We start from the raw sequence: 27,902 nt of genomic DNA on the forward strand, positions 1-27,902 counted from the left end.
CTTTGACTGGCAGCTGACTCTGCTGTTAGTAGAATCCATGCTGCTGGGCTCAGCGGTGTGATTAGTTGTGGATGTGGTGGGCTGGCCCCATGGAGCTCCCGAAGGTCCCCCTCAATTCCCTACTCTATATGGCCAAGGCAAAGACCTCAGCCCTTAACCTCTGGGCAGGAAGGCAGCTTCAGGAAAGCAGCTGCCCAGTGAGGGACTAAGTAACTGGGATTGCTGCTGTCAGCTCAGGGGTTTTCCTGTCTAGGCAAACAGGAGGGCAGGCTGCTCCTTCTTGGCTCCACTTTCTGCCCAACTGGGCCCTTTGCCTGATCCTCACCCCAGGGGTTAATTGGAGAGGCTCAGAGCCCAATTTGTTCCCTGCACGCGGACGCTCTCTCCCCTTCTCCAGCTCACTCCTGCCTTTCTCGCAGGGTTCCTGAGACACGTGCATGTCCAGGGAAGAGTCCACATGCAGGCCACGGCAGTGTCAGCAGCGGGGAGGTCTGTAGGGTGGGCACACATTGGGGAGAGGGCCTGCATTCGGGGGCAGCCTGCCATTCACAGCTACATCTTACTTTGTGAGGCACGAGTGGTTCTAGATGTCATTTTGGGCCATTCTGCCACTGTTCCTAAGCTCCCTATAGACGCCAGAGCCTTTGCTGGGCATCCCGAAGGTACCAAGCTGAATAAGACCATGTCTTTACCCACTTGGGAATGTTGCAGTCCCCCTAAGAGGGAGAAGACAGCTATAGGAATAGTTGTCATTCCTGCCAGTGTGTGGGCACAGCCTGGTGAGAACAGTGAGGCAGGAGGGAAAGGACAGTCTGCTTTCTTGTTCTGAGCCTCACTCCAAGGGCGTGGCCTCCCTGAAAGCATGCTCTGCTCCCCCGTGGGGCTGCTGCTCCAGGTATCTAACCAACCCAGCACTGTTTAGCAGCCTCCACATCCCCCAGGGATGTAGCAGCAGCCCTGAGGGTCCCTCGTGGCCCCGGGCAGGGCGTGGGGTGGACTGGGCCAGCGGAGGCATGGGGGGCCAGGAAGGCAGTGTAGGACTGGAGTCCGCCAGCCTGGCCAGAGGCTCCATCGAGCAATAGTCTGAGGCTGTGAGGTTCTGGTTGCACTTGGCAGGATGGGCCCTGAGGGCTCCGAGCCAGCCTGTTTTCCCCAGGGCAGCTGCTCCAGGGAAGTGGCTCAGCATCCTTGCGGCCCTGTGCTGGGCTCCTAGCAGCCGCCTTGAAACTCCACTGCTTGGGGATGGGAGCGCCCTGTTGGTCCTCAACAGCGACCCTTGGTGGACTGGGGCGAGGGGCACTGGGGGGGCGGAAGGGCCTAGGTCGGCCGGGTTTAGGAGCAGCACCTCTGTGCCCTGAGCCTTGCCATCGAACGTGTGGTACACCCACCGGTAGCATCAGCGTCCTGGGGATCATGTAGGAATTCGCGAATCCTGGGCCCCACCCCAGAGCCCTCGTTTTAGCAAGGTCCCCATGATTCCTGCGTGTACTGCCCAAGGTCAATCGTTTCCAAATATCAGCCTGCGAGGTCCACGTCAAGTCTCACCTGGAAAGTTTGTTAAAATTGCTGATTCCTAGCCCTTTGCAGACCAGAATCGCCCGTGTGAGGGTGAGGAATCCACAAGCTCTGTGTGCGTTTTTTAAAAAAAATCAAGCTATAATTCACATACCATAAAACTTACCGTTTTAAAGTGTGCAATTCAGTGGATTTCGTATCGTCATAAGTTTGTGCCACCCTCACTGCTACTTAATTTGAGAACATTGTCATCACCCCCCTAAAAAGCCCCGTGTCCGTTGGCAGTCACTGTGCATTCCTAATGTGCAGATTTCATGTTTTCAATTGTGAACTTTCTCTCTGCTTACATTTTTTTAAAACTGTGCTTAAAACGATAACATAAAAATGTACCACTGCAACCATTTTTTAGAGTACGGTACCGTCGTGTTACCTGTATGCACGTTGCTGTGCACCAGAGCTCTAGAACTTTCTCGTCTTGCAAAACTGAAATGCTCTACCCATTGTTGGCTTCCGTGTTTATATCCATTCAGACATCTAAGTCTCCAGTGTGCAGAGTTCTGTGCCAGGCCCTTTGGAAAGAGCAGGAGGGGCAAAGACAGACTTGCAAAGGGGCAGTGATGCAGCCCCTGTGCTCAAGAAAGAAATCCTGCTCCCTGAGAACCACCCAGGCGTTCACGGTGCCATGACAGTCAGTGCACGATAATCCACTTGACCTTTGCTCTGTGCTCCACGCTGGCAATGCATCCCTGGGAAATGGCCGAAAAAGTAAATATGGGCATGGCAAATTATTTTTTCCCGTGTATTTTTACTCAAATCCTGCAGAATGTGTTCCTGCCAGGATTAAATAAAAGGAACCAACTGAACTCCAAATCCCACTGCAGTCACATTCAGAGAGTGCTCACATTCACGCCGAGAAGCATTTTGCCTTCCTGGGTGCACAGGATCTGTTCACAAAATCCTCCCACGTTTCTCTAGCAGATTCAAATGGGCAATCAAATCGCCAGTTTGTGTGTGTGTGTGTGTGTGTGTGTGTGTGTGTTCACTTAACAGCACAAATCTATGACAATACCCCCACAGTTAATGCCCTTCCGTTTGGGAGGTTTTTGACTCCTTGGGATCTGAAGACAGGAAGCCCAAGTTTCAGGCATTCCCTACAACCCATGCAGGCAGTCCTTGCTGGCATTTTAATCATGAGGCTGGGAGTGGGTGTTTGGGGACAATGACACAACAGGATTGAAGATGTTCAGCTGATTCAGGCCTAGGGAGCTGGCCTTTGCCTCTGCCCACACGTGGGACCAGCTCAGTCATCGGCCTGAAATGACCAGGCAGTGCAAACAGGTGTGCCCTGGCCAGGAGGGCACTTGACTCATCTCTCTGGTATTGCCTGCATGCTGGGCTCCATGGGGAACCTGAGGATGCTTTGGGCAGAGTCACATGGATTAGAGGCTCAATCTAGATAGGAAGAGACCACACACACACACACACACACACACACACACACACACACACACACACACACGGGCACACACACAGGAGTGACAGAATATGGTGGAAGGGCCATCCTCCAGGCCAGGAGAACCAGGTAGCGTTTTGAGCAGTCAAGTGGCAGAGACTAGAGTCTGCCCTTCCCTGGACCATTGCTGTGTCTGGAAAAGCCAAAACCCAGACACGCAGCTCCTGTCGTTTCCCACCATAGGACCCAGGCCCTGGTTGACGGGACTCGGAGAGCTGTCTACTCTGGCTCTTCCCTAAGCTTTGATGTTACAGTCCAGCTCACCTCCATCTGTGTCCAGCCAAGTCCTCTGGTCCAAGGCAGCCTGTCCACACAGCTCTCTGCCGAGTGGCCTTTTCTCCATTCTAGTAAGAGCTGTGAGCCATCTGCCGCAGCCAAGAGAGGCTTGGCTTCTCAGAAAGAAGTCTCCGTGGTCCTCAGCCCACCCTGCCGCACCATGGCCAGCTGGGCTGAGTAGTTGCTGGAGGAACGCTCGTCAGCCTTCAGTGCCTGCCTGCCTAAATGCCTCCTCTATGAAGCCCACCCAGAGGCAGGTCTGGTTTCTCAGAACATCCCATCTCAGAGCAGGGGCTCCAGTACCTCCCTGTCTCCCACACAGGGCCAGGCACACGTGCTCAGGTGACAGTTGTTCTTAAAAATGATAGATAATTCCACTCCTCCTGCATGGCAGTCTGCTTACACTTTGGGTGTGAGCCCATGACACGTTTGGTTTTCACACTGCCCTGTGAGTGGCAAAGGCCAAGTGTGGAATAGCATTCCCCCTTCGCCGGTGAGGGCCGGAAGCAGGGGAATGGACCGGGTGACCTTTGTCTGCAGTGATGGCGTAGCAGCAGGTCTCAGAGTGGAGCCCCGCATCTGGGCAGCCGGGGCTGAGCGGGGCTCTGCCATCGGCCAGCTTTGTACCCGCAGTCATTTTCTGTGACTGCTGTTAACAAATTACCACACACTTAGCAGCGTCAAACAGCACGAATTTATCATCTTACAGGTCTGGAAGTCAGACATCCAGAAAGTTCTCACTGGGCTAAAAATCAAGGGGTCAGCGGGGCTGCGTTCCTTTTTGGAGGCTCTAGGGGAGAACCTATCTAGGCTTTTCCAGTTTCTAGGGGCTGCTGTGAGTTCCTGGCTCGGGGCCCTCCTCCATCTTCAAAGCCTGCGTGCGACAGCTGGTGTTGTGTTTCACACATGCATCACTCTGACGCTGACTCTCCTGCCCCCCTTTTCCACTTGTAAGGACCCTGTGATGGCACTGGGCCCACCCAGAAAATCCAGGACTATCTCCACGTTTTAAGATCCTTAATCCCATCTGCAAAGCCCCTTCGGCCATGTCCATTAACAGTCATAGTTTCCAGGAGTTAGGGTACGGTTGTCTTCGGGGGGCTGTTATTCTAACTACCATAGTATCTTTACCTTAACTTCTTTGTGCTTCTGTCTCCTTATCTGTAAACTGGAGACCAAGTCCCCATCTTACGGGTTGTTGGGAGAATTGAATTCATGGATACAGAGAGCAGAGCGTGGCCCCCAGGAAGGGCTCCGTAACGCTGGCTCTCGGCATCATTACTTTCATATTTCAGGAAGCATCTGGGATCCTCAGTAGAGGGCCTAGCAGTGGATCTGTGTGGATGAATAAAGGCTGGTTGAGGGGCCTGTTAATTGTCTGCTCGGTGAGGAAAGCCTTGGCATGAAGCCCAAGTGTGCGACGTGTGTGTGTGTGTGTGTGTGTGTGTGTGTGTGTGTGTGTGTGTAAAGGAGAAGGGATGTATCTAACTCTGCCCTTGAAAGCTGGAGAAGGAGGTAGACCTGCCGTGGAGACCCTCACACAGGCAGAGGGATGCAGATACCAAGCTGAGGGAGGGACCCCAGTATCAAACTGGGCCCCTAGCTTATAACGAATTCTCCAGTTTCTCATCTACGTTTGACAAGCTATTGCCTGACTCCCTAGATTTTCTAGACAGATGACTGGTGGCATAGAGGGCATCCACCTAGATTCCTCAAGAGGCCTCACCCCTCTCCCCAGCCGAGGCAGAAGTCACCACCCCAGCTCAGCACCGCTCCAGTCTGGCTGCAATGGCCTCCCCATCAGGCCTGAGGCTGGGCCAGGCCTTGGAAAGGGGTGGAGCTGTGGTAGGGAGGAAAGAGGCTGGTCCCTGGAGCTCAATTACTGCAGCTTCTGGGCACCCTGTGGGAACCTCAGGGCTGATGCTGGGGCCATGTGGGAGCCTGGGGGCAGCCGCAAAGCGTGGGAGGCCCAGCTTCTCCTCTCATGCTAGGGAGGGAATTTGTGAGGGCAGCAGAGTATCCCTGCCCCAGGCCAGGCCCCTTCGGGGTACCCCAGCCCGTAGGAAGCCCAGGGTCTGTCCCTTGCTCCTCTGTAGGTCTCGCAGAGGTGAAGGAGGCCGTAGAGATCAGTCAGAGCTTAGTCCAGCCTGAAGCAGCAGCTGGGACTTGTAGCCAAAGAATCAGGGGTCAAACAAGGCCTGGGCAATTCCGTTCAAGGCCAAGGGCCCAGAGGGATGCCCAAGACAGAGTCCCAGCATTTGAAGAACTTACTTCTGGTGGGAGACAGATGGGTATTACCAGCCAGAGAGCAACCACGTGCTACAAGAGGGATGTGGGGTGCTCCCTCCGGGGGGTGCTCCCGCCGAGGGGTGCTCCCGCCGAGGGGTGCTCCTGCCGAGGGGTGCTCCCGCCGAGGGGTGCTCCCGCCGAGGGGTGCTCCCGCCGAGGGGTGCTCCTGCCGAGGGGTGCTCCTGCCGAGGGGTGCTCCTGCCGAGCGGTGCTCCTGCCGAGGGGTGCTCCTGTCAGGATGTGTTCCTGCTGAGGGGTTTCCTGGAGGAGGAGGAGGCATGTAGTAGGTGGAGCAGAAGACAAGAGTGAAGAACACGTACAAAGGCAAGAAGCAGCCAGAGAAGCAGTCCCCTGCCTTGCCAGGGTCAGTGTGTCCCAACAAGGTACATAACTTTTGTCAGCAGAAAGCTTCAGAGACGTCTTAGGCCAAAAGTCAGCCTGGGCTGCTCCCGTAGAAGTGGGGGAGGGAGCTCAGACCCTGCACCGTGGCCTTCCCCTCCAACTTCCTCAGTGGCCCCTGAGGAACGACTTGTAAGTGCCAGCTCCCTTCAACGTGGCTGAGGACAGCGCTCCCATGCGGCCATGGGAAAAATCCTCTGAGGTCTAGGGGTTGGCCCTTCCTCCCTTCCGTCCAGGATGGACCCTCCAGGGGACCTGCTAAAAGTGCACATTCAGGTGTCTGGTGCCTGTCAGGGGCCGTGGAGCAGGGCAGGTATCCAGCTGAAAGTGCCAGGAGGAGACAGAGGCCAGCCTCGGTGGGGAGGGGTTGGCAAGGCCTGGGCACAGCCCCGGTATGTCTCCTTGGAGCCCCGGTCTCATGGATGTGACAGTGCTGGCTTGACAGTGACGACCCCAGGGCCGACCCTCTGGCCGGGGTCGCCTGGCTGACCCCCTGCACGTGGATTCCTTGACTCCTGCCCCACGCTCTTCAGCATGTTCATCATGTGTACGATCCTGACCAACTGCGTGTTCATGGCGCAGCACGACCCTCCACCCTGGACCAAGTATGTCGAGTGAGTATCTCCAGGGCCTCTCAGCCGGCCCCTCCCACCCTTCCTTTCTGTTCCATGCTATGGCTCCTAAAGTCACCCCAGAAGAAGTCCGGGTCCAGGCCCAGGGACTCACCCAACTGGGGGTGGGGGGGTTATCCTTGGCCCAGCCCCTACCCTCTTTTTCCGCCCTGACTTCTGCCAACTTCTTGCTTTGAGTTGTGCTCTCAGAGGAGGAGGTCTCTAGGTTGGCAAAGTGGAGGTTCCTCCCTGACCCATCCCAAAGAGTGTTGACAACTTTGGAGAAGGCTCTGAAATAATAATAATTATAATTAATAATAATTGATTGAGCACTTAGTGCATACCAGGCACTATCATTGAACAATAAGCATTAGCTTTTTTAATCCTTATGGCAACTCAGTAGGGTAGGTACAACCACTATTCCCATTTGACAGATGAGGAGACTGAGAATTAGAGAAGTAACTTGCCCAATACCATGCAGCTCGGAGATGTGGCCACCAGGGCTATCCCCACTTCAGTACCACACTCTGCTGCTTTTTCCCCGCAAGTCCTGCCTCCTTTAACCATTGCAGTTTTAGAAAACTGCTTCTCATCCTTCTTCCCAAATGAAAGCGCCTTACCCACAGGTGCTAAGCAGACCTAGTAGGTGCATTTGGCTCCTGTGCTTAGGAGACCAACAGAATGTTGGGACAACCTCTCTTACCAAAGCTGCTTGCCTGGTGGCTGTCCCCATGCACACAGCACCCAGCAGTGTGGCCAGTGCCAGCGCCTGCATCCAGTAGCTGAGACCTGGAAAACGCATAGGTGTGGCCCTCTCCCATTCCAGCCCTGTGGGCCACCAGGCATTTGGATTCTTTAGGCCGCCCCAGGCAGAGAGAACAGCCCCCCACCCAGCCTCAAGTGTTAGAACATCAACCCCCTTTCTAAGCTCAAGGTAGACAGCGGTACCCACCTCTTCTGTGGGCAGTTGAGGATGGACCGTGCTCTCCTCACTAGCTGCTGAGGACCCACAAACAAAAGTAAGGGGCCATGGCTCTGAGTGTCCTTACTGCCTTGTGAGGCAGATCCAGTGGCCGCCACATACCTATGTACATGGGCTCCCTGGACTGGAATGAGGAGACAGGTGGAGGGTGTCCTTACATCAAGACAACCGAGAGAGAGAAGATGGAGTTTCAGATGGGCTCTTGGGTGTCACTTGGTAATGCTGGATAAACAAATAGGAAGATGGATTAGTTAGCCAGAGGTTTGGGACAAAGCTGCAGCCCTCTACTCCAACTCTCTCAGGGCATTGTAGAGAGCCTGGTCTCAGGGCCCCTTGAGGGAGGGGAGCTGCACAGGGCTCGTGCCATGTGGGGAACCTGGCTAACCTGGCCCGTGGGCTTCCGCCCCCCTGAGAAACCCCACCGGTCTCTCCTTTCCAGGTACACCTTCACTGCCATTTACACCTTTGAGTCCCTGGTCAAGATTCTGGCTCGAGGCTTCTGCCTGCATGCTTTCACCTTCCTCCGGGACCCATGGAACTGGCTGGACTTCAGCGTGATTGTCATGGCGTAAGTACCTCGCGCGCTGTGCTGAGCTGTGCCATGCCAGGCCACCTGAGGGGCGCGTGCACCACCCTGGCATAGGGCTGTAGAACAGCCCACCTTCCTGCTATGGCAGGAGGAAGACGGGACGGAGACCCTCAGCTCATTCTGGTGGGGAGAAATGGTCTACAGTAGCTCAGGTGGGCCATCGTGGTCAGGTCTACTGGCTCATCTGTGGCTCCATGGCCGCCCTGTGCTCGAAGGACACCATTAAGATTCTGGTTTAGCACCCTCTGCCCTTTCCACCAAGGGAAACCAAATGTTATAGCCTGAAATGTCTGGACCACTGAACAGTAACCTGGATTCCAAGGTGATTAAAAATGAAACTAGTAAAGGGAGAGAAGGGGCCTGGAGAAGTGACCAAGTATTCTCAGGACCTCATGCCAGACCCACCAGCACGTCTGCTCTCCACTCATAGACTCTATGTCTGGCACATTTTAAGGTACCTAGTCAGTGACATGATCCAGTGGGTCCTCACACCAGCCAGAGAAGTAGGCTGGATGGGGGTTCCTTATCCCCATTTTACAGATGAGAAAACTAATGCCAAGGACATACAGGGAGCCTTCCAGAAAGTGAACGTGACCCCTGACCTGCTGCCACGCAGGCTCAAACCCCCCTCCTCACCTGGGAGGAGACCCTCACTGAGGGGTTGGGTTGAAACCTGGCACTTTGGATGTCTTAGGCAACGGGTGCTGTCTTCTAGTGGGGACTGATCAGGACGGGCCTTCCATGCAGGAGTTGTGGTCACAGGCTCAGCCATCAAATCCTTCCTGAAAGCCTGATATATGTGTGGAGAACCCAGTGCGCGCAGGGCTGGGCACTGCACCTTGGCAAGGAGCAGAGCTGGTGAGGGTTATACTTCCTGCTCTTGCAGAGCCTCAGTTTCCCCACTTGTGAAAGGATGGTGTTTAGCCTAGGGGGTATCAGTAAGTTCAGTTTAGCGCCTACTTTCTATGATTCTTGGATTCACAGAATCCACCTATTTATGATAAAGTCTTTTTTTAACCCCAAGCATAAGCAGTCCTGACCTCAGCTGTGCTGTGAGGGAGGGAAGAGAAAGAGGGACCTGCTGATGGGGCGCTTTCAAGGTAGATGGAAACCCTGATAGTTAGAAAAGACGTCAGAGCCTCTGTTTCTAGGTAGCTGTTTCCATTTTACAGATGGAGAAACTGAGGCTCAGAGGTTACCACTTGCCCTAAACCCAGTGCAGATTTAAGCCTGGGCAGAGCTGAGTGAGCCAGAGAAAGAGTAATGGGACAGGAAGATGCAGCGTGGTGGAGGGGGACAGGATGTGCGGCCTTACAGGCCGTGACAAGAGCCAAGTGTCATGGGAGCCACTAGGGGGTAAGAATAGGGAGCAACATGATCTGATTTACATTCTACAAAGATCACCCTAGCTGCTGTGTGGACAGGAGATGAAAGGTGTAAGGGTGGGAAGACACAGAAGTTGGGAGGCTATTTTTGTAGCCAGGAGAGAAAGGATGGTGGCTGGGACCAGGGTCCAGGTGGACAAGGTGAGTGACATGGTCGTAGTCTGAATATACTGTGTTAAGTAGGGCTGACAGGAGACCTCAGGGTAGTTTCTGGCTTGAGCAGCTGGATGAATGGTGTTGCCATTTGTCGAAATGGAAAATGGAAGGAGGAGCTGGCTGCCAGAGGAAGGGAACCAAAAGTCCAGTTTGGAAAGTATTATTTGAAAGCATCCAGGGTGAAACATTGGGTTGGCAACTGGATGTTCCAGCCTGGAGCTCAGGAAAGAGGTCCGAGGTGGAGATATAAATTTAGAAGCCATTAGGGTGCAGATGGTATTTAAAGCCAGGAGACCAGATGAGATCATCCAGGAGTAAGTTAGCCAGAGAAGGGAAGCTGCCTGGAGACTGTACCATGGGACGCTCCCACGTCTCAGGGTCAAGAAAGAAGAGGATTGAGGGAAGAAGACTGGAGGGAACTGCCAGGGCCAGGAAGGGTGGTGGGAAACCAGGAGAGAGCAGTGTCCCAAAAGCCAACTGAGGGACGTGACTCAACTTGAAAGATAACACGAGGTGGCTGAGGAAGGTGAGAAGGAAGATTGGACTGTTGGAGAGGACAACGTGAAGATCACTGATGACCTTGAAGACAGGTTCCAGAGGAGTGGAGGATGTACGCCTGATGGGACAGGCTCAAGGGAGAGCGGGCAGAGGGGAGGCGGAGCAAGTAGAGACACCAGTTTTGTGGAGTTTGCAATAAACAGGCTCGACAATAAGATGGTGGCCAGAGGGGAAGATGGGTGAACGGACAGTTAAAGAAGGGAGGTGTCTTTGCAGGCTGAGGGGAGTGATCCAGGAGAGAGAGGTTTGATGGTGGAGGGTGGGGGCGATGGGGAATTGCAGGGGAGAAGCCCTTGAAGCTGGCCACAGCTGGGGGAACCCAGGGCCTAAAGGCGCATTGGCCTTAAGAACAGGGAAGGCAAAAATTCCGGTGGAGACGGAGGTGGATGGATAGAGTGGATGATGAGAGAAGGAATTTTTCTTCTGATTGCTTCTATTTTTCTCAGTGATAAGAAGCACGTTCTGTTTTTCTCAGTGATAAGAAGCACGTGAGGACATATCTGAGGTCTGAGGAGAGAGGGAGCTGGGAGGTTGCATTGACTTGGGAACGAGTAGGATGGCTGCTGGGTCCAGGCTCCAGGGTGCCTTATGGGAAAGGGGCAGTGAGGGCCTGGTATCACAGGAAAGAGGCTCCCTGAGTGAAGACACAGCGCCTGGCGGAGACTTTCCTACCTTCCCTACCTTCCCATCCTGGACGCCCCAGCCCTGGAAAAGGCCCCTTGTGGGACAGCGGGAACCAGGCCCTGGCCTGTCGTCAACCCATGACTCTGGGAAATGCTCTGCATGACCTCAGGCCCTCAGCAAGTCCTCCTGTCCTATCTTAGGGGAGCAGCCTGGTCTCTATCCCTGTGGGATTCCACAGGGACCTGCTACTTCCGCCTGGAATCACAGAGCAGGTATGCCCTCCTCTCACCAAGGCCTGCCTGCCTTCACTCTGTGCAAGAACCAGGGGTGACAAAGCAGAACAGGGCCTCAGAGGCCCCCAGACTATTTCCACATTTGTGAATGTCTCACAGAAATGGCACCCTCCCTTCTCCTAGGGCTGCAGGGACTCAGTGGAATGTCAGCCATGTGCCCTGGGCTGCATTGGCCCAACAGCTTTGATTGACAGGGATTCTATTATACCTTTGAAAAAATTAGCTACTGCCATGGTAATGCAGTGAAATCATTTTGCTATAGCCAACATGGTTCAATAACATGCGACTCCTAGGATCACCGAAGGAGTCGTAAGTGGCAGAAAAGTTCTAATCAGTGAAACTCCCAATCCCACCTATTTTATAGATGGAGAAACTGAGGCTCAGAGAGAGCCTGCACTTGCCCAAAATTATAGACTGAGCCAGCAGCAATGCTGGGACTAAAACCAAGTCTCCTAGCTCATAACCATGAGAGGCACCCCAAGTCTGATGTTTCTGGCCAGGTTTCGACCTGATCCCCCACCTCCTCCCAATTTAGAGTCTGTGGGAGGGTTGGAGGGGGTGGCCCGAAACCCGACAGCCTCAGCTTGCAGCCCTCCAGCCAGAGCTTTTCCTCTGGCCCCCTCCCAGCTGGGCATTACCTGCTAGTTAGCAAAGCCTCCTACCTTCTGGGGTTGTTATGGAAACCAAACCTGGAGGGGAAGGGGGGGAAAGCAGAGAGAAGAAGGTGGCAATCATGCAGTATCTAAAGTGCTGGCTGTACCCTCTGCCTAGCAGCCCAGGAGGGGCCGTCTGCATTGAATGGGAGGGTTGCACAGCACGATAAGGGTGGGGCCAGAAGAAGACCAGGGTCTGTCTTTCCTCATGGTTCCTCAACCTCCAAAAGGCCCCTCTGCGCTGGGGCTGGTGTAATGAGGTGGAATTCTCACCTACCACCCTCTGCTCTTTCCGTGTCAGGTCCCACGCCCCCACCCCTGCCCCCACCGTCTGCCCCTGCCCAGCAGCTTGGCTGTGGCAGAAAGAGTAGAATGGCTTGGAGGAACGTTTTGCCAGCCTGAGGGGCAGAGCTCCACCCCAGCCCCCACCCTCACCCCGTTAATGCTGATACAGATACAGGTCTCTCCTGCCTGGCCACACTCCAGGGCCCCAGAGAGGACTTGCTGGGGTCTAGGGCCCCAACATGGGAAGCATCCTGGCCCAGGCTCTGAGTCTAGTAAGAGTCAACAGCCCTCATTTCACAGACAGGGTCACAGACACACCACACCCTCATCCAGCGCTGTGCCCCATGGTCAAGACTTCTTCCTCTGTAGGACTGCTCTCCCACACGTGTCCAGACTTCACAAACACGACCACCAGCCTCTCTTCTGTCCTCAGCCACTGGGCTGGCTTTCGCAGCCTGTGCGAGCACACACCTTGGGATCTGGGGATCTCAGCTTCTCTGAGCTCAGAACCAGCTGCTGGGGGGCAGGTGACGAATGGAGGGCAAGGACTGTCTGTGCTGGGAACCCTGAGGGCGTGGGGAAGGCAGGTTCTGCATGGCCAGGCAGACAGGTAGAATCCACTTCACTGGAAGCACCAGGGGACAGACAACGTCTGTACGTGACAGGAGGGGAGAAGCAAGGACAGTTGGTTCCCTCTCTGATCTGCACAGTGCTCCCCTCACTCCCTGTAACTGGAAGACACAGACTTGAAACCAATGTCCCAAACAAGAAAAGCTATTTTCCCAGGCCACACCCATTCGACCAGCAGCAGGAAACTGGGCCCAGAGCAACCAGCAAGTGAAAAACCATGGCTTCCATGCGATGGCAACATTGGCAGTGGTCTAGGTCCAACCTGACAGTCTCATGGCAGCACCACCTCTGGACAGAGAGTCCAAGCCTGAGAGAAGAATGTGGAATAGTGGCCTGAGCCTCTGAACCATCAAAGAGAATGGAATAACCATCCAAGGTTGAGAGAGAGCTTGGACCAAATTAATAGGCATATATATATAGATATAGATATAGATATAGATATAGATATAGATATAGATATAGATATAGATATAGATATAGATATAGATATATCGGCCAGAACATGGGAGGTATCTTCTGCTTCCCGCTGCAAGATGGGGCTGCATCCGATGGCTGCACTGGAGGAAGATTTATAAGCTGACGTGAGTCCAGGGGATGCAATGGAAATCACGCCACAGAAACGATCTGTGGTGTGACCAGAATCAAAGCTCTTCTGACTTCCCATCTCTGAAGGGATGTGATGAGTTAGGAGGGAGCAGGCATGGTCCACAGGGCCCCACGACGATGGAAGGGCCCATGAATGGATGTAGAGTAAGCTGGTGTCAACCCAGTGTCAGTGCTGGATCAGACGGGACCCTGCGGACCCCAGGACACTGAGTCCCTTGACACAGCCTGCCAAGTCCGTCCCTATAGACACCCAAGCCTGAGAGCAGATTCAGGAGCTCTGAGTCGGGTGGAGGAGGCTGGAGGTCCAGAAAGACTGGCAGAGGGAGTCCAGCTGCACTGTCAGCCCACCCTTGGCACTCACTCGGTGTCGCTGGGCTGACGTCCTGGGTCTGACATCACGTGGGCACCAAGTCAGACACACTTGGTTAAACATCAGACGTCCTGAGTCCACTGTCCTTTGTTAAACATCACCTTCGGTTAAATGTCAGACACCCTGGATGCGAAGCCTTTGGTTAAATATCACAAGTCACTTGCCATTGTCCCGATGGCCCTGGTCACACACTGTCCTTCTGTCGCTCAGACATCCTGATCACGTGGCCCATCCACACGTGTCCTCACACTCTGCTTGGGCAGGGCCCTGCCTCCCAGAGATGTCTCCTTCCTCCTGTGCCTGTGGAGGCCATGGATGGACAATTGTCCAAGGTGTAGGTGGCAGCCCCACAGCCACTCAACCCTGCTGAGTGTCACTCAGGCCCAAGCAGACCCCGAAAGCTGCTCACCTCCAGATATCACTCCTGTGGAGATCCAGGGCCTTCCTTGGGGGACACTAAGAGTCTTGGGGTGAGACTGGAGTGGACTCATGGGGGAGGGGCCAGATCTCTTAGGACCCCACATCCTGCTTTTTTCTTGTGTTGGCCACTGCCTGTGACTATTCAAGGAACTGAATGTTCAGGCAACGTCCCTTCTCGTCTTCGAAAGCATCACCTTGGGAACTCTGCTTCTCCTGTTGAGTACTCAGGTTGCCTCCACCTCCTGACGTCAGAGACTCCTGAGCCCCTCCTCGCAGTGTGTGGTTGGAAGGAGAAGGGCAGCCCTTGGAGACCCAGCCACACCTTCATGGTGGTCTCAGCCAGGGCTTCAGGGTCCCATGGATCCGAGCAGCCAGGCACGAGCGGATCACTGACTGCAGAAGACGCAAAGCAAACCTAGGACCAGAAACCCACCTGCTTCCTCTGTCACCTGGCCAGTGCCTCTCGGAAAATACTTTCCCTCTTCGCCCCCTGTGTCTCCATCCTCAGACCTCACTACATGGTTTCATGTCATGGTCCCCAGTGTTGTGGAGAATGTGGCAGAGTAGATGCCTCCTGGCACTGGATATTCACGAGACCATCACTGAGAAAGCCACCTGGAGGCTTGCTGTGTGGACATCCTTAAGGTAGCCTTACTGAGGTCTCCGTGTCAAGAAGGTTGAGATCAGGACGAAAATCTGGGGAGGGGGCGGTGCCGGGCCACCCACAGCCCTCCCTGTGGGAGGGGGAGAAGGGAAAGGGCTGGCCGGGAGGGCAGGCTGAGGTGCTGCTTTGTAATTCCCAATAACTGTGGTTTGATTCTGCAGGTATGTATCAGAAAATATAAAACTAGGCAATTTGTCGGCTCTTCGAACTTTCAGAGTCCTGAGAGCTCTAAAAACTATTTCAGTTATCCCAGGTAAGACGCCCAGGTTTGCCTCTCAGATCTCAGCTGCAAGTGACTCTCTCTCTGTCTCCCCTTTCCCTCCCCCCACCACTGTGTGTCTCTTCCTGGCGTGTTGTCACTGTCTCGTGTATGAATTTCCCTCGTTACAGATACACAACTGAATTTGTGGACCTGGGCAATGTCTCAGCTTTACGCACCTTCCGAGTCCTCCGGGCCCTGAAAACTATATCAGTCATTTCAGGTGAAAATCAGGTTAAACGCCAAGGCTGGAGGGAATTTCCAGCCTCCTGGGAGCCACGGCGACCCTCAGGAAGGCCCCTCGAATGTGCCTGTCACCAGAATACCTTTCCCAGAGCTTGGGTGTGGGAGCAGTCGCCAGTGGACACGGCTGTCCCCTCAAAGCCCACTCTCAGAGATACCGGGGGTTGTAGAGCACCCCATGGCAGGTCCTGGATGGAACGCAAATTCTTCCCAAGATAGTGATTTCTTTCCTAGACTGAACTTCGCTATTTGAAAAGCTAAAAGCTGTGTGTAACTTGCTTCCATTTGAAGCATCATCCTCTGGTAAGGATACCACATACACACCCAGAACAAAAAAGGAAAACTCCGGCCTAGTCTTTTATGACTGAGTGCCCAGTCCCTGCCTTGGGACCCTGCTGGTGCTCTATGCACAGCTGGAGCCCCAGCCCCATTTTGTGAAATGGAGCGTACTCTGTGGACAGGTGTCGTCTGGCCTTGGCGTCTAACAGCCCTCGCTGCACGATGCGGTAGAGGTTTAGCAAACCATGCATGGTAGCCTCAGGAAGAAATTCTCCTTAACAGATGTTGGCAATTGTACCCGGAAATCTTCTAAGCCCAGATGGCCTCTCTAGAAAGTCAGTCAACCCCATCCATCCAGGAACGCTCTCAAAAGACTTCTGATGATTTCAGAGCCCAGAGGCAGTTTCCCGAGGCTCTTTCCAGAGCGTGTTCTGAATGCAGCCGCTCTCAGAACTGGAGAAGGCACTTCTTTTAAGAAGGCAGCTGGAGACAGGTCGCACGCCACTGTTCTGGAGAGGTGGCAGAGCTGAGGGAAGAATTCAGGGAACCATATGGTTGTCTCTACTCCTGATTTGGAAAGCTAGTGAGTGGGTCCTGACCCCTGGGCCTGCCTTTGGCTGTTACTGCCCCCAGGAAGACGGGCCCTGCTCTGAGCTCCCTGGAGGTGTTGAGACTCTCCATGGTGGGGTTTGTTATCTTATAATGGGAACCTCCACTTAATGTTCACACCGAGCCTCGGAATGTTCCTTCTGGCCTCCTAACTCACTCTAGGATGTGCACAGGGCCACTTGCCCCCTATGTCCCCCACAAGGGGCCAAACCCCTGCTAAGAGCCAGTAGCAAGTGGGACTGTCTGTCCCCAGCCACTCACATGGAGCTGCCCCCATTGAGACAGATGGCATTGGCCTTGACAAACACATACATGCTCAGAAGCCTCAGGGTCTGTCTTCTAGGGTCCCAGGGACAAGCTCACAGCACACACCCCACAAGACTGGATAAGCTCACAGACCACGGCAGTTAAGGAAAGGCACGTTCCAGTCTGTTTTATAAGAATGGCTGAAAAAGGAAAATAGTTCTCAGTCCTGAGGAGAAGGAGGAAGCCCGCCAACCTCATCCCAGCCCCTTTGGATCTTTTTCAACTTTAAACTGCCAGTGACCCAGTGAGGCAGCACACAGTGAGGCCGCACACAGCAGTGAGGCAGCACACAGTGAGGCCGCACACAGCAGTGAGGCCGCACACAGTGAGGCCGCACACAGTGAGGCAGCACACAGCAGTGAGGCAGCACACAGTGAGGCAACACAGCAGTGAGGCAGCACACAGTGAGGCCGCACACAGCAGTAAGGCAGCACACAGCAGACCCTGAAAGTGCTCGTTAGAAAAATGCTGTGGTCCACATTATGGAAGGCCCCCTGGAGGAGGTGTCACCGAATCTGAGTTCTACATGGCCGTGGCCCTCTCCAGACCTTGGTCTCCTTTCCCATAAAATGGGAATGAAATCAGAATGATCGGTTTCCGAGGGCTCTTTGCCCAGCCTGTGAGAACTTCAGTGGCAGGAGAATTTTCCATTTGATCCCCCAGGACTCCTCGCTTGCTGGGTCTTTTGAGACAGAATCCCATTATTTCATTGTAATCTTGCCTGAAGTGAACTTTGTCATCAATATGAGAAACATTAAAGGAGTGGGTCTGGGCTCACCAACTGTCCCCACGGAGTCTCCACAGACCAGGAGGTGCCTTGCTGGGCCTTGGCCCTGATGCTTTAGGCCAAAGATGCTTTCGCTTAACAGCTGAGGCAGAGCCCAATTGGGTACGCAAGCTGCTGCCTACCACCCCTCACTTTGCCCTCCACCACTCCCCACGCTGTGGCCAGGGTCTGGTGGGCAGAACCAGTGTGTCCACCTAGGGGTTCTAGAACCTCCACTAGAGATGAGGGGCCTGGACTACAAGGGGCTCGTGACTCCTACCACCACCACCACTCTGTGCCCAGACCCCTGCAAGGTCCACCTACTGCCCATGCAGTTGCCAACATCTGCTGGGACAATTTCCACAGAGAGTGCTGTGTGCCTCTGAGCCCTGGGCAGATGGCAGCATTAGTGGCACCGTGGTGGGGACTTCCTCTCCCTGTCCTGTGTTTGCCCATAGCTGACTCCATGTCTCTGGGTCATGGGCACAGCAGCCTCAGGCACAGCTGCCACGGGTGCTCCTAACACATTAACCGGCTGGACGATGGATGGATGGAGCTTAATCTGAGATTTGGCCGCTTGTGGGGGTAGTGTGGGGTGGTTGAGTGGGGCAGGGCCCTGCTGCTGGCAGGGAAGCCCCCTCGCTCCCCATGCTCTGCTGGAACGTGTCATAGGACAGTAGCTAAAGTGTCAGACCGAATGTGTCTACACATGCTTTTCTGTCACTCCGCTGTGTGGCGCTGGCTTCTGCAGGGAGCTGGGCCGTGCAACTAACAAATCATGGCCTTTGCTTTGGGGAACGGGATGGGATGGGTCCCAGAGGGACAGAGAAAGCAGAAGAGGAAAATGCAATATATAGGCCAACTCCTCCCCTTCCCCTGAACCTTTCCCAAAGGGGCAGGGGCCGAGCCAGAACAGGTCCCTTAGGACATTAACCACCATGGCCTTGCCAGACCTCTCCCCAGCCCCCAGCACATGCAGTACCTCCCACATCAGGAATGGCTGTGTCTCTCGCCATCTCAGGATCAAGGCTGCGGCCCTTCCATCATCCTGGAATGGGCCTAACCTCAGTCTCCTTTCCGTAGGCTACATTTCAAGGGGCAGGCCTGGCATACCTTGGGGACAAAACCAGAGGGGGACAGTCTTCGAGGGCATTTTCCACACCTGTGTCATATAGTTAGCTAGTGGAGAGCAAAGAGGACTGGACCCTCTGAAAATGCACGACCAGACTGGACTCCTGCCCTAGGATATCAGCAGAGGAGAGGGGACTTTGGTCTGAAAAGCCCAAGAGAGGCCTCCTTCCCTCTGCCCCCACCTCATGGCTGCCCGCCTGGCCCAGCACCCCCTCAGGCCTGCCCCCACCCAGGGGAGCAGGGAGCACGGTGCCTTTCGGTGACCCCATGCTTATTCCTGCCGTCCCCAGGCCTGAAGACCATTGTGGGGGCCCTGATCCAGTCCGTGAAGAAGCTGGCCGACGTGATGGTCCTCACCGTCTTCTGCCTCAGCGTTTTCGCCCTCATTGGCCTGCAGCTCTTCATGGGCAACCTGAGGCACAAGTGTGTGCGGAACTTCACGGAGCTCAACGGCACCAACGGCTCTGTGGAGGCCGATGGCCAGGTCTGGGAGTCACTGGACCTCTTCCTCAACAATTCAGGTGCGGACTCGCCCTGCGGCCCCGGGCAGGGCTTTGTGAAGTGTCCAGGGCCCCCGGCACCTCCCACATGGGTCTCACCAGAGGGCAGGCCTTCCTCCAGGGCCATTCAAGCCCTGCTTGATCCCCCGGAGAACCAGCTGTGTGGTCCGGGGCCCCAGCCCCTGCCCTTTGGGCTCCAAGAGAGGACAGAAGGGGACAAGATTTAGGGCCTGCCCTCGTGAGTTGTCAGGCTAGGTGAGGAGATGATGCTTGAACAGGAAGTTTGGGGTTCAATGGAGAGCCAGACAGGGGACAGCAGCTGCGACATTTGGTAGGGGGACTAACCCTAGAGTGTCACCAGTGGTGAGAAGACCATCTTCCCTGCAGAGAGAGAAGAGTTAGCTTAAGGAAGGGTGGGACAGAGAGCTGGGGACAAAGAGTGAGGCTTCAGAGTGGAGGCCCCGTGTGATTTTTCAGTTGATTTCTGGGTTCCTTGCAAAAATGTTAATTCTGTACACGTGCTCCCCAGAGCCCCGCAAGGACGGGACAAGCTCAGTGATTGCACAAAGTCATGCGAGCGACTCTTGTTTCACTGTCCCAAGGTTTACACTTCCATTGTCCAGGCAGAAGGCCAACACCTCTGTTGGGTAGTGCCATCAGTCTGGACCAAAGGGAGACACTGGTACAAGGCCAGATTCCAGGACACAAGGACCCTGAGGGCCATTCTGAAGTTAGGGCCTCTTACACGCACCAGCAATCCACTTTGGAAAAAGAAACATAGAATCTCAATGAGGAAATTTGCTTATGGTTCGGCTGTGGCCACATAGCATTGGTTCCAAAACCAGTGTGCACCAGAGTCCCCAGGAGGCCTTCGGAAGACACAGACTGCTGGGCCCATCCCCCAGAGTTTCTGAGTCAGTAGGTTGGCCCTCAGGACCTTTCTGTCCAGTTCTCAGTTGATGCTTGATGCTGCGGGTCCAGGGCCCACACTTTGAGAACTGCTGCCTAAGACTAAGGCAGGTAGTGGTGAGTGATGGGGACTGACAGGTGTGACTCACCTGTTCTGGCCCCAGCCCTGTCTGAACAGACAACACTATGGCCACGGTGACTGGCAGCCATTATTTCTACCACCTTATGCATAAGGAACTGTGTCCAAACAGAGCCGGGCAGTAGCCTAACGCCACACAGTGACTCAGTAGCCAAACTGGAACTCTGTCAGTGACCCCTGCCTCCTAGTTCAGGGCCTCTCTTGGCCCTGGTTGACCCCCCTGAGTGGCTTGGTGCTGGGTACACAAGTTCCCTGTGGGAGCTTCCGGAGTCATGTGAGAGTGTTGGGGACACTGGCAGCTAAACATCTGAGGAGTAGCAGGAGGAAGGCCAGGGAAGCAACTGGAGTTGCCTCAGACCTGGACAGAGGGTGGGGACAGGACGGGCAGAGAGGAGGTGGGAAGACCACCAGTGGTGTCTCTACCCTCCAAAGCCCTGGGTGCAAGGCAGGAACCCAGGAGCCTGGGCCACACATGCCCCTCACCGCCGAATGTTTCTCTTCCAGAAAATTACCTGCTTAAGAATGGCACCTCCGATGTGTTACTGTGTGGGAACAGCTCTGACGCTGGGTATGTAGCACCCACCCCCCAGGACCACCTCGCCCATCCCAGAGAGTCTCCTGGTGCTTTCTCAACTGATTGTGCTTTCAGGTTTTGCCCTTGACCCCAGGGACAGCGAGACGTCCCCCTGCCTCCTCCCCCGCCAGGCCCCTGGCAGCTTCTCTACCCCACCCTCACCACAAGGGAGACAGCTGCGAAGGGGGTAAAATTAAAGAATGGGATGAGGGTACAGCTCTGCAGAGAAGGTGAACAGAGTCCAGAAGATGGCGCAGGACTGGGGGACAGCCCAGGAGGCCCTGCAGGGGCCCCCCACTAGCTCAACCCTAGCTCCATTCCTTTCCAGAAGCCCTCCAGGGCTGCTCCTTTTCACTCAGTCTTCACTCCCTCTGCTGATCTGTCCATGGGGCAGGAGTGAGTATAGCCTCCGCCAGCAGCCTAGACTCTCCTGCACGGCATACAGGCCCCGGACCTGCAGCCTGAGTGGTACCCAGAGAGCCCCGTAGCCATGGCAGCTTCCAGGACACTGTGTGCACTGGAGTCTGGGCCAGTGTGACTGTGCTGTATATAGGTTGTTAGGGGGAGGGGGCATATAGGCTCACCTGGTGGGGAAGGTGCTCTGTGGGGCTGTGGTGCCACATCTCTGAATATGAAGTTCCAGAGCCCTTCCCATCACTAAAGAGATTGTCTGGAGGGTCTTAGGACATTAGCAAGGCCCCGTGGCCACACCCTCCCACTTGCTGAGTCCCCCTTGCCCCTTCTCTCTCATGCACAGCAAGCAGGCATGAATCCAGCCCAGTGCTCCCTCTCTGGGAGAGAGGCTGTCTCCTCCAGCATGGTGAACTGTGGGTCTGCCTCACTGCATCTGTGTGCATGGTCATGCAAATGGGCCCGTTCTCCAGATGTGGCCAGGCCCCAGCCGTCCACCCTAGAGTTACCCCTTGGTTCCACGGCCCAGCCTTTGCCCTGGGCTCCATCCTGTTCAGCTGAGCCAAGCCTCACTGCTCCCCTGTGTGCCTGCGTTATGCTCGCTCTCCGTGGGGTGGGCAAGCAGAGGAAGCGATGTGAGCCAGGCTGCGAGGGGAGAGGCAACTCAGCAGCTGGAATGGTATGTCTTGTGGGCAGAAGGTGGCTGGTTTTTAAGCTTAACAGAATACAGGTGGGTAGAGAAAAGAGGGAGGAGGTGTCCCAGGGTAGAGGCGCAACATAAAAAATCATTGAAATAGGACCCAGCAGTGTGGCACTAAGTTCATGAAGCAATGGGGCATACGCTGGCTGCCCAGGGAGACAAGTCAGGGGTCTTTGGGGCAGAGGCCCCCTTACAGCATGAGACAGAGTCTGCATGTCTGGCTACAGGTCGTGTCCTGAGGGGTACCGGTGCCTAAAGGCAGGCGAGAACCCTGACCATGGCTACACCAGCTTTGACTCCTTCGCCTGGGCTTTCCTTGCGCTCTTCCGCCTGATGACGCAGGACTGCTGGGAGCGCCTCTACCAGCAGGTGCGTGGGTGCGCGGGCCAGCAGAGGGACACCAGCACCAGGCTCAGGACCCCACACCAGGGCCCAGGCTCTGCTAGCCAGAAGTGGCCCCAGCAGCTTTTTCACTGGCAAGAGCTCGGGAAGGGCAGAGGACAGGGGCCAGGGACCCTTGCACCTGAGAGATGGGGGCTCAGCAAGTAAAGACACTTCCTTTTTGCTGATGACCAAGTACCCATCCTTTCATATAGGATGCTCTGTGCTCTGTGAGTGGGACACTGCTCCACCCTATGTGGTGGAATAGTCCCCTCTATAGGTACATTTCCTCTGTGGACTGCGACACTCTGCCTCCGTCTGTGGGTGGCACACCACCCCCTGTATGTAGGTCATTCTGTGTAGGTTATGACACTTCTTTTTAGAGATGGGACATTCTCTACCCCTTCCCCAGGCTGTGGTCATTTGAACCCCTGGCACAGCCATACTGGGCAGCTTGGAAATACCATGACCATGACCGAGATGGGGCCTCAGTGGGGATGACATCTGTCCCTTGCTCCTCCAGACCCTGAGGTCCGCAGGGAAGATCTACATGATCTTCTTCATGCTTGTCATCTTCCTGGGTTCCTTCTACCTGGTGAACCTGATCCTGGCTGTGGTCGCCATGGCCTACGAGGAGCAGAACCAAGCCACCATCGCTGAGACCGAGGAAAAGGAAAAGCGATTCCAAGAGGCCATGGAGATGCTCAAGAAAGAGCATGAGGTGGGTGAGTGGTACAGCCAGGGAGCCTCCAGACCAAGCCCTCAACTGAGTGGGTGCCAGCTGGGTAAAGCTGGTGCCTGGAGGTGTGGTGCCAGCTGGGTAAAGCTGGTGCCTGGAGGTGTGGTGCCTGCTGGGTAAAGCTGGTGCCTGGAGATGTGGTGCCTGCTGGGTAAAGCTGGTGCTTGGAGGTGTGGTGCCTGCTGGGTAAAGCTGGTGCCTGGAGGTGTGGTGCCTGCTCGATAAAGCTGGTGCCTGGAGGTGTGGTGCCAGCTGGGTAAAGCTGGTGCCTGGAGGTGTGGTGCCTGCTGGGTAAAGCTGGTGCCTGGAGGTGTGGTGCCAGCTGGGTAAAGCTGATGTCTGCTGGTGAAAATTTGGTTCCTGCTGGATAAAGACTGTCTACTAATGAGGTGCATGGTAGATAAATGTGATGCCTGCTGGGTAAATATGGTGCCTACTGGGTAAGATGGTTCCTGTGAATGTAGTGCATGCTGGATAAAAGAGGTCCATGTGTCCATGGACATAGTTATCCTGGTCAGGGATGCCTTCTGGTGGGGCAATAAGGAAGCTCCAAGGTCAGAGGCCTGAGTCAGCTCAGAAAATAAGCAGTGGCAGTGCTGCCCTGGCTACCCACAGTTCCACACACAGTGGGTTCTGGAGGCGATCTATAGAGCAAGCCTGTTGGAAGCCAGGCTGTGGACATCTGCTTTCTTCTCACTGCCTCACGCCACCTCCCACAGCGCCCATTTTGGCCAGCCAAACCTTCTAGAAGATCCTCTGACCTCTAGTTCTGTCACTTCCTCTGCTCATGACAACCTCTCCCACCTGTCCCCCATACTCCCCTCTTCCAAGAGCTGCCCACATCAGCAGCTACTCTCATCCTCCCTGGACTTTGATCTTTCTCAGAACATCCGGGGTCTGTCTGAGCTCATCTCTCCCTGATGCCCTTGTTTGGGGGTAGGTAAGGTTTCCAGGTGGGAATTCCCGCCCATTCTTGTGAATTTTTTTCACTTTCCTGTTCCTGAATCCCAAGAAAACTTGGTCGGGAAATCGGGAAAATCGGCTCCTTGAACCCAGTAATACCCACAATGGGAAATAAACGTACTACTCACAGTGTATCTCTTAGACATTTTTCCTATTTATCCTAGGGTTTCCAGGCGGGAATTCCTGCCTGTTCTCGGGAATTTCTTCCGCTTTTCCATTCCCGAATCCCGAGAAAAGTTGGTCGGCAAATCGGGAAAATTGGCTCCTTGAGCCCAGGTGATTGGTCGTATCGGCCGTCACTTTGTGGAAACGATTCATCGTGGAGAACAGAAAACACTTTATATCTCGGGATTTGGGAACAGGAAAGCGAAAAAAGTTTCATGAGAACTCTAAGGAAATCCTAAGGGTAGGTGTGGAAGTCCACTTACTGATGGGATAAACCGAGACACTGACAGTTGCCTGTCCTGTCTTAGCCTGAGGCTGCACAAAGTCTCAATGACCAAAACTTCCCTTCTTCCACCCTTTTCCAGGCCCTTGCCATCAGGGGTTTGGACACCGTGTCCCGCAGCTCCTTGGAGATGTCCCCTTTGGCCCCAGTAATCCCCTATGAGAGAAGGAGCAAGAGGAGAAAACGAGTGTCTTCAGGGACGGAGGAGTGTGGGGATGACAGGTTCCCCAAGTCCGACTCGGAGGATGGTCCCAGAGCAATGGTAATCCCCGGCCGTGGCTCTGGCCCTTTCAGCGTGGATTTGGCATCCGAAGCCCATCAGGCTAGGCCCCGGTGCTGTCACAGCCCCCATGGTTGAGCCATCCTTGAGCCCCCTTGCAGCCCTTCTTGTTTCCCGTGACCATTCTTGGGGTGTGGGTTGGTAGGAGACCAACACCATGCCCAGTGAGCGAGGGGCATGAATGACTGTCCCAGGTAGGTCCTGCTCACGCCGAGCTCATCTGCACAGCGGGAGCCTTCCTGCCTCCTCTTCCTTTGCCAAGCCTTAGCCCTACCTTCAGTCTCAGATAGGCCCAGGTGAACTTCAGTCTCAAAGCACCAAGAAACAAGCTCCAGCTGAGCAGAGATCCCAGGATTGCTCAAACCCTACACCTGTTCCCTGAACTCCTAGTTCCGTGTGGCCAGCAAAAGTCCTCAAAGCTCCAAGAAGCTGAGCTGGGGCTGATGCCACAGAGATAGGCTAGGAGCACTTGAAAAGCTGCCTTGGTCATGTCTTCTCTCTCCGTGCCCCCAGAATCGTCTCAGCATCACCCACGGCCTCAGCAGGAACTCCATGAAGCCACGCTCCAGCCGCGGGAGCATTTTCACCTTTCGCCGGCGAGACCTGGGTTCTGAGACAGATTTTGCAGATGATGAAAACAGCACGGCAGGGGACAGCGAGAGCCACCGCACATCACTGCTGGTGCCCTGGCCCCTGCGCCGGCCTAGTGCCCAGGCACAGCTCAGCCCTGGGACCTCGGCTCCCGGCCATGCCCTCAATGGCAAAAGGAACAGTACCGTGGACTGCAACGGGGTGGTCTCCTTGCTGGGGGCAGGTGACCCTGAGGCTCCCTCCCCAGGGAGCCACCTCCTCCGCCCTATGATGCTGGAGCGCCCCCCAGACACGGTGAGCCAGCCCCATAATGCAGCACCAGGGCAGATATGGTCTCCCAATTTGTCACCAGTGCCGCGTCCAAAAATACCAAGTACTTACTGAGTACCTAGTGTGCTGGATTCTGGGAGTGTGTTGTGGTAATAAACAGGTATTGTAGTTAAGTAGTTAGCAATTGGTAAGGCCCAGGCTTTGGGACGCCACAGTGGCACAGCACCAGTATCCTGGAGAACCTGTCTGTGCCAGGGGTTAGTCCTATAGAGCTGCTGGATCCTGGGCAATCCAGGGGCTCCTGGGAGAAGGGCTGGAGTGACAAAGAGATACTTACCAGGTTCTGGGCAACAATCATTCACCAAGTGTGAATTATTTCAGTACTTTAAAACTGATAACGCAGTATTAGCTCAAGTAATAAGCCCTGTGGGAGGACAAAAGCAGGAAAGAGGGAGGAGGAACCCTGCCTCATTAGGAGGCATTTTTAACAAAGATCTGAAGGAGGTAAGGACGGGAGCCAGGCTGCTTTCTAAAACTCTGAGGGGTGGTAGAGAAGGGTGGCTAGCACCTAGATTCTGGAGATAAACTGGGTTTGAATCCCGGCTCATAGCTTACCAGCTGAATGGCCGTGGGCAGGTGACTTTATTTCTCTGTGTGTCTCTCATCTGTAAAATGGATTAAAAATCTCCAACTCAGGATTGTTGAGAGAATGAATGGGCTAATATGGGTGCAGCAATCAGGACATACATGAGTATGTTGATGTTGTGATAATGTCATAACAACGTACTGTCATTACATCATCTGGGGGAAGCATGTTCCAGGCCTCGAGAGCAGCAAGTGCAAAGGCCCTGAGGTAGAAATGAGTCTAGTGTATTGGAGGAAATGCCATGAGGTCAGTGTGCCTGGAACCCAGGGAGCAAAGGGGAGAGGAGTTGGAGTTATTGTCAGAAAGGTAACAGGGAGGGACAGGCCAGATCACGAAAGACCAATTAGAATTTTGATCACTCACTCAGCTGGTCCCTTGACAGACTGGTGACTGCCCAATCAGCTATGCAGTATCCTTGCTGTCCCCTGCCTGCCCCCCAACACAGTACCCACAGCAGCCCACCTAGAAAAAGGGTAAATATGGGGTTCAGACCCCAGTGCCTTCAGGGAGATGGATGAGGGCAGACTTTCTGAAGAAGCTAGCACAGAACAGGGAGACTTGATCGGGAAGATGGAGGTGGCGCTGCAGAGACAGCTCGCGGTGGCCAAATGACCTGTTTTGCTCCAGCTCAGACACTTGCTCCAGCTGTGAGACTCTGCACAGGTTAATTCGTCTCTCTATGCCTCAATTTCCTCATCTGTAAAACAAAAATAAAGTTAAACGTCCACATCAGCAGATTGTGGCAAGGATTAAAAGAGTTAAATCTGCCCGATGCTTAGACCAGTACTTGCCTCATTTTCAAGTCATTATTATTATTATCTGCTATTCTAATTATTGAACAGGAAGGAGGAAAGACTCCTGGGGCACATTGCAGAGTGCCTGGGGCCCTCCTGCTCCTCTGGAGCAGGAAGTCAAGGAGAGGGTCCTGGGAACCCATTGGGGGCGGACCACAGCTTCTGGGTGGGTCTGGGGAGGCCCCTGGCCATCATCTGGAAGGGGGGCTGTCTGGCTTCCCAGGAACACCAAACCAGCGGCTGCAGACCCCCCTGAGGGTCTCGCCCTAGAGCCCCAGCCTTGTAGAATCAGGTCAGCAGCCTGGAAGCTAATAGAATTTCCTAATCTCATTAGGAAGAAAATCATCTCATTGTAGTGCACATGTCAGGAGGAATCCAAGTTCAAACACTTCATTACGGAGAATTCTGACTTCACCCATTCTCACTTCTGTGGGGCCCATTTGTAACCTTAAAGGGATTAGCAAGCCAAAGGGGTCATTTGCAAGGAAAGTTAAAGGAATTAGTGGACCAAGATGGAGACATTGAAAAGTTAAAGAGATTAGCAGGCTCTGGGCTCCTGGGAACGCCTTCTTGGCTTCTACTGAGTTCCCAGCGAGACATTTCTGTCCAGTTCCAGTCTGAAAGCAAAGCACAGTGTCAGGCACATAGTGGGTGCTCAGTCAACATAGGAGGGTGGCGAAGAAGGGCCAGCTCAACAGGCAGCTCACGTTGAACTTACCATGTTGGAGGGTAGACGGTGGAGATTTACTTTTTCTGCTGTCTGCGTGACACTGCCTGTCCCTGAAAGGCCACTTGTGGCCCCAGAAGGTGCACTAAACAGCCATTATTCTCCCTCAACACTGTAGACTTTCATCCTCCTTCCCCCCAGCCTTCCAGCAAGTTAGAGGCAGCAAGTAGCTAGAAGCTACTTCTACCCCAAGCCTCATGATTCCCTAATATTTATCCAACCAATATTTATTCAGTGCTAGACTGCTGTGTTGGGTGCCAGGCAGTGTTTGAGGTTCCAGGGTTATAGCAATGCACAAAACAGACAATAGTTCTGCTCTTGTGGAGTTTATATTGTAGTCAGGAAGACAGATATTAAACTGATCAGTATTGCCAGGTAGTCATAGGGTCAGGTGATGGAAAATTGCTAGGGGGAGGGTT

General features: G+C 54.4%; 1 protein-coding gene across 4 annotated transcripts in view; it reads left to right on the plus strand.

Annotated features, from left to right (window-relative positions):
• Nucleotides 1–27,902, plus strand: part of SCN5A (sodium voltage-gated channel alpha subunit 5) — a 79,400-nt gene that overhangs the window by 3,797 nt on the left and 47,701 nt on the right. For 2 of the 4 annotated variants that reach the window (XM_033133105.1, XM_033133102.1), the window contains exons 3-11: nt 6,517–6,606; nt 8,025–8,153; nt 15,209–15,300; nt 18,702–18,932; nt 20,464–20,527; nt 21,872–22,013; nt 22,549–22,746; nt 24,258–24,437; nt 24,969–25,340. In XM_033133105.1, the coding sequence (XP_032988996.1) occupies nt 6,517–6,606; nt 8,025–8,153; nt 15,209–15,300; nt 18,702–18,932; nt 20,464–20,527; nt 21,872–22,013; nt 22,549–22,746; nt 24,258–24,437; nt 24,969–25,340 (1,498 nt within the window). Of the gene's footprint in view, nt 1–6,516; nt 6,607–8,024; nt 8,154–14,979; nt 15,072–15,208; nt 15,301–18,701; nt 18,933–20,463; nt 20,528–21,871; nt 22,014–22,548; nt 22,747–24,257; nt 24,438–24,968; nt 25,341–27,902 lie in introns of all 4 variants that reach the window. The other 2 variants (XM_033133104.1, XM_033133106.1) reach the window with 1 other exon arrangement.

This window comes from Rhinolophus ferrumequinum, chromosome 17 (genome assembly GCF_004115265.2).
Source record: "Rhinolophus ferrumequinum isolate MPI-CBG mRhiFer1 chromosome 17, mRhiFer1_v1.p, whole genome shotgun sequence".
In the NCBI taxonomy this organism is placed as follows: Eukaryota; Metazoa; Chordata; class Mammalia; order Chiroptera; family Rhinolophidae; genus Rhinolophus; species Rhinolophus ferrumequinum.